The sequence below is a fragment of the Tuber melanosporum genome (genome assembly GCF_000151645.1).
Source record: "Tuber melanosporum whole genome shotgun sequence assembly, scaffold_24, strain Mel28".
Taxonomy (NCBI): Eukaryota; Fungi; Ascomycota; class Pezizomycetes; order Pezizales; family Tuberaceae; genus Tuber; species Tuber melanosporum.
This window is the reverse complement of record NW_003298908.1, coordinates 224,357-234,604: the sequence shown is the minus strand read 5'-3', so window position 1 is coordinate 234,604 and position 10,248 is coordinate 224,357. Positions and strand designations below refer to the sequence as shown.

The 10,248-nt window shown below is 46.9% G+C and overlaps 1 protein-coding gene; it reads right to left on the bottom strand.

The window, feature by feature from the left end:
* Window positions 1-4,826: 4,826 nt before the first annotated feature.
* GSTUM_00006068001 (uncharacterized protein) lies at window positions 4,827-6,258 on the bottom strand (the record flags this gene model as incomplete). XM_002838225.2 has 4 exons in its annotated part: window positions 6,143-6,258; window positions 5,754-6,083; window positions 5,712-5,719; window positions 4,827-5,682 (listed from the first exon to the last, which is right to left on the bottom strand). The coding sequence occupies exons 1-4, from the start codon at window positions 6,149-6,151 to the stop codon at window positions 4,827-4,829; spliced, it is 1,203 nt and encodes a 400-aa protein (XP_002838271.1). The 5' UTR covers window positions 6,152-6,258.
* Between the last annotated feature and the right edge of the window lie 3,990 nt (window positions 6,259-10,248).

The window sequence follows — 10,248 nt, the reverse complement described above, 5'->3', positions numbered from 1 at the left end:
CTTGTCCGGTGCCTGTGTGGATGAAAATTTTCATCTCCGGTAAGGGGACTAAAGTCTTGTCCCTTTGAAACAACAAGGAAACAGAAAAGAAACAAGAGAGAAATTTTCACTGCAAGGAGATAGAGAGGAAACAGTACGGAGACAACAGAGTGATAACAGTTTCAGACATCAAGTAAGGTATAACAGAAAGTTCGTGAAGATCATATAGGAAACCAATAGTAGGTATGAAATCGAAACTCAGGGACAATATTCCAACAGGTTCATCGAACCCGCCCTTTATCACGGGTATCTCTGCCATTTCAGCTCTACCACCACCCACCTCCTGCTCTATTAAGCCCAGCAGTCTGTCCGACAACGAGGGCTTTCTGTCCATCGCTGAATGTGTGGGGATTTGTCATATATGCAAAAACCGTCGTGTTCCGAGTCGGATGAAGGCCCACTATATAACTCCGGTCACCGGGAGTGGATCCCCAATCTCCGTCATTCCACGTTCCTACAGCTCGGGTTATTTTTTACTATACCCCCCGCCCCCCGACTAAGAAACCTCCGAAGGGGAAACAGGAGAAAAGTGGTTACCATATGATACCGGGAAATCTATCCTACAGGAATCAATAACCACAAGCTACCCTGGAATGTATGCCTGCTACCGTTCTGAAAGGACGAAAGCGGACTGGGAAAGAGAACCAAAACGATGGGCAGGCTTCACTGGATCCCAGGGAAAGTAGGCCACCGATGTTTTCGCACAAACCTGAACGAAAAAAAAACTGCCGGTTGCCGGATCCGCGATCGCAAGTCTTCGGTCAAACAGCTTCCCTCAGACTAATGCGGAAAAGAGAAAAGGATCGAAGAGAGAAAGCAATCAATTAACGCCTCAGCCGTGGTCGCAAAAGTGTTCGCGGTTGCCCCCATCCTCTCCGTCGCCTCAGCTCTATCCTCTCTATACACCTCACCAGGACAGTGGTCCCCACAAACACCATGCAGAACAATAACCTCTAACTTACAAACACTACAGAAACCTAACAGAACTAGATTCCAACCCCCGAAAACATAATTGACGGTATTGCACAAAATGAAAACCATATCTCTACCCCCACAATGCTTACTATTCTCTCTCTCTCTCTCTCTCTACCGAACCTCCTGGTTTTAAAATGTCGTTAGGTTGTATCCGAGATGGGGTTGAGAATCACAATCACTCACTCGGTCATTACATGCCAACCAAGTGCACAATCAACACCGAACGACCAACAAACACCAAACCCGTGCCAGACCGGGTCCCTTCTGCAAGCCAACCCCTGCAAAGAGTGAAGGGGTCTAATGAAAGCAGGATAAGATGATGCGGTGAGAGTGGAATCGCTGAGGGGTCAAGCACAGGGGAAAGTTGAGGGACATTGCAATAGACGAACGATACAGACACTAACCAGGGACAAGTCAGGAGGTAGATATACCCCCGAATTTCTAAAAACTAGAAACCCATGCTACGTGTAGATATTTCTCACCGGGATACTTTCACTCCCGATTGTCCAACATCGTCACTCCCGGAAATTGACACATGCAGCACGTTACGGAGGACGGAGAGTTCCGGATGTATAGCGAGAATAATACAAGTTTCTAAGTGTGATAATATTATGATACAATCATAATACATGTCATTGAAATTTGGAAATTAACCCTTACTCCTCAGCTACACTATCTTTCTTTTTCAGCATCAGGGGAAAGGGTTGTAAAATATGATGATTCTGTAGGTAAATAAATAAAAAAACTTTACCAAAATAGGAGAAATCCCGCCCTCCCCCCCCCCCACCCAATAGTCGGGTTTGACCCACCGCCAGCACTACCAGAAACTCAGTGAAACTCAGTCAAACTCTAAAAGGGCACAACATCTTGACAAATCATGATTCTATCCCAAACAACCTAGAACTGCCCTGACACCCCATGACCCTCCGTAATCCCTAAATCCAGTTCCCTGTGCCAACTACCAATATTCCCGATAGGATATCATAGCATAAGGTTTGAAGGAAACAACGCTAAATTAAACACCCGATACCTGATGTCCGATGGCAGGGGTATCAGCAAAACCCAAGAACGCACACCCATGTTGCTGGGCACAGGATTCGAAAGCGAAAATCCACTGCCATGTCCCTACTCACCAACTCCGGCTCTAGATAGCAAGACAAGGACGACTCCTTTTCGAGAAACCTTTTTCCAACCCGGCAACGGCACGTTGGTTCCATAGGATATTCATACCATTATCTTCCCCCCGGTAAATAGCTTCTGCAATCCTCCAGTTAAAGATTGCCAATCCTCCGCGACGCATCAGGCGTTAGGAGAACATTGCGGAAACGAGAGCACTGTGGTACCGGTTGATAGCCCCCTATCGCTAGTATGTCGAGCCAAATTGTGGCTTCGGTAAGAACCAATCCGGTGGTTATTTGAGCTAGGTATGATATACTATGCGAGCAACACTTAAAAATCATAACATCAGCAGTAGCATCATGCTCTCCTGCGGGGTAATCAGAGCCAGGGAACATGGAGGAAACTGAACAAACCAATGACGACGACAGCCAAACGAACAAATCCATTTCGGGCCTTCACCAAATTTTGAATAGATCAATGGCATAGGCGACCCCCCGTTTTCCTCTCAGAACTAAAAGGATTTTTACAGTATGGGATGGTCAGAGGATGTTGGAGCCTAGAGTTTAACCGAGTGATCAATGATGATGCCAAGCTGAGCACTTAGAAGAAATTAGGACGGGAAATAAATCGATGGGGCGCAAAATGTCAAGATGTGTAGAATTTAGCTGGGGGAGAGTTTAACCCACTCTAATCAAGTCGGCTATGTAGGCTTTCACACCCAGATATCTGACGAGTAGTCAATGCCGAATCGTCGAATTCGCCCAAGTGCCAAAATCAAATTAAATCAAGGCCGGAATATTGCGAGGCCCGACATGTGAATTCTGATGCAGGCATGATACGCCCACCGGTAAGGTAATTTACACCAAGAAGGGTTCAGCGGGGGGTGCTAGCGGGAGCGTATTTAGTGGCACATCTAGTTGCCAACCAACCAAAATTCCCTGCTCGGCCCCCGAGTATGATACTCGAATAGGTTTGCAGAGAAACTTTTTACATAATATATCAGTATATTATCAGATCATACTCAAAATTCTCAGATGTGGCAAACCACTATATGACCGTACATATGCCTATCACCACCGAGGAATATAGACTAGAGGAAATGCCTTACTCACCTCTATCTAAGGCATTGACAGGGGGGGGACTCAAAATATTCCATCACCCTCGCGGCTGCCCACGCGGTAGTGGTGGTACTAGTATAGTATGGAGGAGGGAAGGGGTGAACTATTATATCATTAAAGTAAGAAGCAAGGGGGCCAGTTTATGACAGTCTCAACTGTAAGGTCAACCATTGGATCCTTATCCGGCCTACTCCCCCCCCCCCTCCGCAGACATAATATACTATAACGTAAAGGGGGACGGCCTACAGCGGCAAACAAAGCTTTTCGACAATTGCTGTTGGCAACGTTCCTGAAAAGCGCAGCAGTGAGTGTCTAGGAAATTCCCAGTGCCGATTTACAGCAAATCTATCATTCTTGAGTGAGAAATTTCCAGCACAATTAGCGCGAACTATGCCAGCACACGGTGGTGCCTTACGGTAGGCCAAGGGAGTTGTGTGACATGAGCAGCCACCACGACAATTAGACCCGACCTTATTTGAGTATCCGTCAAAGAACTCCTGCCCGTCTTTGACACAACACAAACCCCCTCGAGGGCGGACATTCCTCCGAGCAAGCCATGCCCATTTCATCCCACCGAACTGACCTCTCTCCTCCTTCCCCATAAACTCCGGAGACAAGAACATCTTCCGGACAGCAAGGTACTCACTGATTGATATCCTCACTCTCGACCCCGCGAGGTCTTATTCTCCGTGCTCACCACCGGCCCGTCACCGTTCCCCGGTGTATATCAATAGTACTCCCAGACTAGCCATTTCCGATTGAGAACGAAATGGACAGGCAAAATAATTTAGCTCCGGCGTTAGGACACTCCGTCAGTACTAGACAGGCCAGTGCCCGAAAAAGGAAAGATGCGTGCCTGGTCAGCAGGCTTAGCACAGGGAGCTGGTTATAGTTGAAAATGTAGTTGTCTTTGGAACAACCGAAAAACAAGAAAGAAAAACCACAATCATCTCCTCTTTTTCAAGTCTCCATCTCAACTATATCCACTTTCCACTTTGAACCGGTCTTCATATCTTCCTAGTACCTGCTCGAACATTCGTACCTGCTCCAACACACTCTGTGTGCGACAGTGTGTCAACGATTGATGCTACGGGAACCACAAGTTAATCTCTCTTACGATACCTAAGGACCAAGAGAAATATATCATAAAACGCAAATCTTCGCTCCGGTGAACACATCCCACGGAATTTTTAATGTCACGTTTCGATAGGGTTAGACTCATAGCCACCGTAGAACATGCACATGTGAAGGTCTACCTTGGAGAAGATATCCCCGAATCCGCAGCCCTACAGTACTCTCTTTATCTTCGTACAAGCATAGTCTCAAGCGATATCCTAATTATCTACTTGCTTAGAATGCAGAATTTCGCGGACCAAGTTACCCAGTGTCCGACAAAACCCCAGTAGAGCCCGTAAAAGTCGAATCCAATCAGCCAGCAGTTATGAAATTGCGCCATTGAGCAAGCGCCCATTATTACATACAGTAGAACCAAGACCTCTCCGAAACACCAATCACCTATCCAACAAGCTTCACGCTATACAACTCTACCCACCTCTGGAAGTATCACGAAGAAGCTCAATCCTCCCTCTCAGCAACAAGCGTCTGGCGCCCTCTCCGAACCCTCTCCCCAAGATCCAAGTCCCCAACCTTCCTATTAACCCCAGTCAGGAACTCCCCCTTCCCACCAACCTTCGAAGTCCGCATGCGAGCCTTCTCTTCGGCTTCCAACTCGGCCTTTTCCCTGATAGCCAAATCCGTCAGACGTTTCGCCCTGTCGGCGTTCATTTGCGAGGCATTAGCAACCATTTCCGCGATCGCGAGTTTCTGCGCGCGCTGGACGTCGGGGTCGTCTGCCGGGGGTCGCGCTGGTTCGAAGTCACGGGGGCGGGAGGGAGGCGATCTGCGTCCGGGAGGAGGATATGAAACACGGTGGTGAGGAGAAGATGGGCGGCGTGGAGAGTAGAGGCGAGCGGGAGGGCTTCGGGAGCGGGACAAAGAGCGATCGTCGGACATGGATCTTCTGCGGCGATGGTGGTGGTGGTGCCTTCTATCCGTGTCCCTGTCCCTGTCCCTGTCCCGACGGCCGATCCTTTCGCCGTCATCTCGTCGGCTTCTGTCGTCATCCCGCCTGCGTCTATCGCCGTCCCACCTGTGTCTATCGCCGTCCCGCCTATGTCTATCGTCACGTCTTCTTTGACCATCGTCGTCTCGTCTGTGTTTATCGTCACGACTTCTCTTATCATCGTCATGCCTGCTCCTATGCCTCCGATCGCCCCTATCCTTCTCCCTCTTCTTATCCCCAGACTTCCCGTTGACAGCCTCCTTCAACTGTCTCCTCTTTGCAGGGTCCTTCTTGAACGCTTCATACGCCGCCTGCTCCTGCTTCTTAATCGCCAACAGCGGGTCCTCCCGAACCTTATTCGCGATATCTCTAACACTAGCGACACCAGTCAGGCCCACCGCCGCGCCTGGGCCCACCACCGGTCCAACACCAACGCCGACACCAGCATCCTTCTTCAAAACATCCATATCCCCCCCTTTCAACAGTCCATCGATCCTGCGCTTCCCAAGCAAATATCCCTCCATCTCCTCGGTAGTCCTATCCATCCCCTGTGAGGGGCCAGAATATAAAAAGTCCACCCGGTCAACAGCCTGTTTGCCGCCAGCGGCTGCTTGTAATTGCCGCAGCTCCTGGAGCTGGCGTTCCTCTTCGCGTTCCTTGCGCCATTGGTCGATGCGCTTGCGTTCTTCTAGGGCTTTTTTCTCCTCCTGCCAAACGCGTTCTTGGTTCTTGAGGAGGTGGGGGTGCCAGGATTTCTTGAGATTGAGATCCTGTGGGAGGTTAGTGTTTGTTTAGCGAGGGGGGAAGTGTGAACAGAAGGGGAACTTACACCACCCATATTGTCTGACTTTCAACTCTTAAATGCTGTAGGATTGTTTGGAGGCGTAGGACCTAATGTGGAGCTTTGAATGTCATAAGCTAGAAGGGTGATGGGGTGTGTGTAGGTTTGTTGAGGCTGGTGCTGCAACCCGGAGAAAAAGTGGCGACGAGAGGGCAAGTGTAGCCGCACGCCAAGATCCCATCATCAGGGAGGTTTTGCATGCAGTATAAGATAACGACAACAACCGAGCCTTGGCGCCGAGGCTGGGGCTGGTAGTTCTCTAATTCCGAGCGACGGAAGTAAATATAATAAATTCTCTAACTAGAGGGAAGCATTCCATCAGGCTCTCTATCCCAAGGCTTTACGTTCCATGAGGTAAGCCAACCCAACTCAAAAAAAAAAAAAAAAACCAACAAAACAATCAAAACAAACAAATCAAAATTTTCAAATCAAAACCCTTATGCTGCAGACCTGCTGCAGTATCTCTCCCCTCTCTTCTCCAACCCTATCTCCCACCACACATCATTCACTATTCTTATCCTGCATTCCCTCTCCATCCTTCAATGCTTCCTTCTCGCCCCCTGAGACTGGTACATCACTTTGCAATATATACTAGTGCCAGCCCCTTTAGCCCAACAAATCTCTTTCCACTTCAATGCAATTTGATGCCGCCTCTCCTCACTCATCCAGTTCCACTCCTCCCACATCCTTCTCCAATAATCCTCTACCACCACCTCACCACAATCCACCTGTCTCCCCAGGTGCGCTCTCAGCCCCAACCCGTCTGGCCTCTTATTGCTTCCCCCATTAAATTCCTCTAAGCAAATATCGCACCTGACCTTGTTCCCGTCTACAAAAAAGAATTTTCCTTTATCCATTCTCACCTGAAACATGTATTTCCCCCCGTGGGACTTGTTCCATTTCCTGCCCAACCCTCTTCCCATTAGTACCACCACATCCATTCCATTCCTTTCCACCATTAACATGTGGTCAAATGGGTTCCTGTATTTTACCCTTGTTCCTATCTCATCTGGGACGCTCAATGGTATTCCTATCTCACGGTATTCGTGCCTCACCCACCACCTCTTCCACTTCCCAATATGTTCATCCTTGTACAAGGTCCACCTCTCCAGTCTTTCATCCCTGTACTTCTCGCATTCCACTATGTGGAATCGTACATCACGCCCCTCACAACCCTGGTGGTCCCCTTCCAATCTCCCTTGCCTTATTCTCATTAGCACAGATCCGTCTAGCCTTGTTAACTCCCAAAGGTGTTTCTTCCCTCCCGGTCCCCATTTGTAGTAATCATAGCCCTCCTCCTTGTACCACTCCTCCTATTCCTCCTTCTTTATTCCCTTTATTACCATCCCTTCCCCTTTCCTAAACTCCATCCCTTCCTACAGTCTAGGTATCACCCTCCCTCCTGCTATTCTTTGGGCAACCTCATCCGCCACTTCCTTGGAGTATATCTTCTCGTGTTTGGGTATCCACATGAAGTCTCTCTTTTTCATGCCTTTCCCTGCTCTTGTCAGGGTTCATGTAATGATCCCTCATTGGATGGTTAGTTCTTGGCGATGGGGAATGATTCTTCTTTTCTCCTTCTTTGTCTTTCTGCGTCTTACGATAGCACAAGGCCTCTGCCTACATTACGGATAGTACAAGACCTCTGTCTTCTATCAGGAACGCCTATCATAAGCTTTTTCTAACTCTTTTCCATGAAGAGCTTTCCTCTGCATAACGATAAATATTATAATAAAGATAAAAATCGTAAAGGTATCTTATATTCGTTAATGTAATATGTAGGAAAAGTACTTAGAATAATACGTGAAGAACTCATCCTCCTCAGCCGCATTGGCCTCCTTATATAGTATTTTTCCCACCCATAATCATGTGATCCAAAATGGTCACATGTGCAAAACCAAATCATAACAAACTAGTCATGTGACAAGAGTGGTCACATGCTCAAAACTCATGACCTCATAGTGAGGTCATGTGCAAAAACTCATAAACCAATTATAATGCAATAAACAAGTCATATGACTCAACTGAGTCATATGCGTAAAACCCATGACCTCATAACGAGGTCATGTGTAAAACATAAATCATATGTGCAAGGCATACCCACAAGGCACACTCGCAAGGTATACTCGTCAGGTGCACATCCCATGACTCATAATCGAGTCATGTGCGAAACATTATAAATCATAACATAATAAATCATACTACCCAAATGAGTCATATGCGTGAAACAATAACATACCTATAACTCATAATCATGAGTCATGTGAAAACCTTTTCCATGCCAAGCCACATTCGTGACATTAGCTCCTCTCCTGCTAACCCTGAGTCCCATCAGGCTTTATTCACAATTTTCAATAGTTCCCGTCCTGCAGAATGCATGGACCTCCAGAACCTATTGAGCTTGTCGTCTACTTCCTGCCATCTTATTCTCACTGTTTCCAAGGTAAGGTTTGCCATCTCAATCGTGCGCTACTAGGTATCGTTCAGCTGCCTCAGCTCCGCAATCGTATTATTATTTGCCGAAATTGTTGCCTCGGCTTAGCCCAGTTGTTCTCAGAGTACTCGGATTTGCCTGTGCAGGCTTCTGGTATCCGGTTCCGTTTCTGTAGATGAACTTTAAGCTTCCTCCTCCCTGGGCCTCATCCTCCAGGCCCTAGCCCTCTGCCATATCGTGGGGTCCTTTCCATCCAACTCTTTCTTTATTCCATCCTTCTGCGGGTAGTATCCCGCAGTGATTTTCTTCATTGTGTGCATTTTGCAGGTGTTGTTAAAGCACTGGAAACAGTGCTTTAGGGCATGGTCTGGGTGGGTACCATACTTTTTATATTCTCTCAGGAACCACCCTGAGCCTTGCTTGTCCCCATAGTGTGTGGGACACCCATCATCGTAGTATACCGTCCATGACATGGTGTTATGCTGTACTTATTTTTCCCTTTCCTTGAGTTCTTCATTGGTCGGCCCCATGAATGAGTATTCAGGGCTGGTTGGAGTAGTTTCACAGGGGCTATCGCCCCATCCCTCGTGTGGTTGTAATAGCGAAGGAGCCTTTTCCTCGCCTTTGTCTTAGTTGAATGTCATCATTACCTGGGCCAGGTTTGCCTGTATATTGCGGGTAGAAGGTTGCGAGGGCATCTTATGCATGTTCGAAGTTGTTTGCGGAGTACAAAGCTTTATTGTATTCTGGGGAATAACCGGTCCACTTGGCTAGGTATTGTATATTTCCGTAGGTGAAGCGAGAATCGACTATCTTGTCGAGTTCGTATTCTGGTTCTCCATTGAGTTCAATCAGAGGGGGAGGAATAATTATTTATGAGGGACACTTATTGTCTTTGTGCAATTCAAGGAGTGAGATGTGGAATGTGTGGTGTATTCATATTGAGGGGGGAAGGTCGAGTTTATAAGCTCGGTTGCCCACTCTTTCCAGTATTTTGAATGGCCCGATTTTCTTGTAGTCCAATTTCTTTGATGGTTGGGTTGTATAGACATTGTATGGTATTAGCCATACCATATCTCCTGGTTATATGTTTGGATTCAGTCTTTGGTGTTTATCGTATTGTTCTTTTTGCCGTTGTTGTACTTGACTCATCTCATATTGTAATGTCTCGTGTGGTTTTCCCATGACTGTTTTATTCGGTATTATACTGTTAATCATGAAATATGTAGCCTGACTTTGTGGATGATTTCCATAATTCGCGAAGAAGGGTGTTGTGCTAATTGTTTCTTATTTACCATTGTTGTATGCAAATTAGGCCATTGATAGCAGCTTTTACTAATTATCTTGTTGGTAATTGACGTAGGCCCGTAAATATTGTTCGAGTATTGCGTTTACCCATTCCGTATGTCTATCCGTTTGTAGCTGAAATGCTGTGCTCGGCCGGTTTTGTATTCCCATTTCTCCGATTACTTTTTTCTACAGTCCTGATGTAAACAATATTCCTTGGTCGGTAATAATATTCTTTGGGAGGCCATGAAGTCGGAAAACTTCTTGGAGGAATGTTTGTATAAAATCCCACGTGCCTATATCTTTTCTGACTGGAATAAAATAACTTATTTTGGTCAGACAATCTACCAGGACCAGAATGCTATCGCATTTC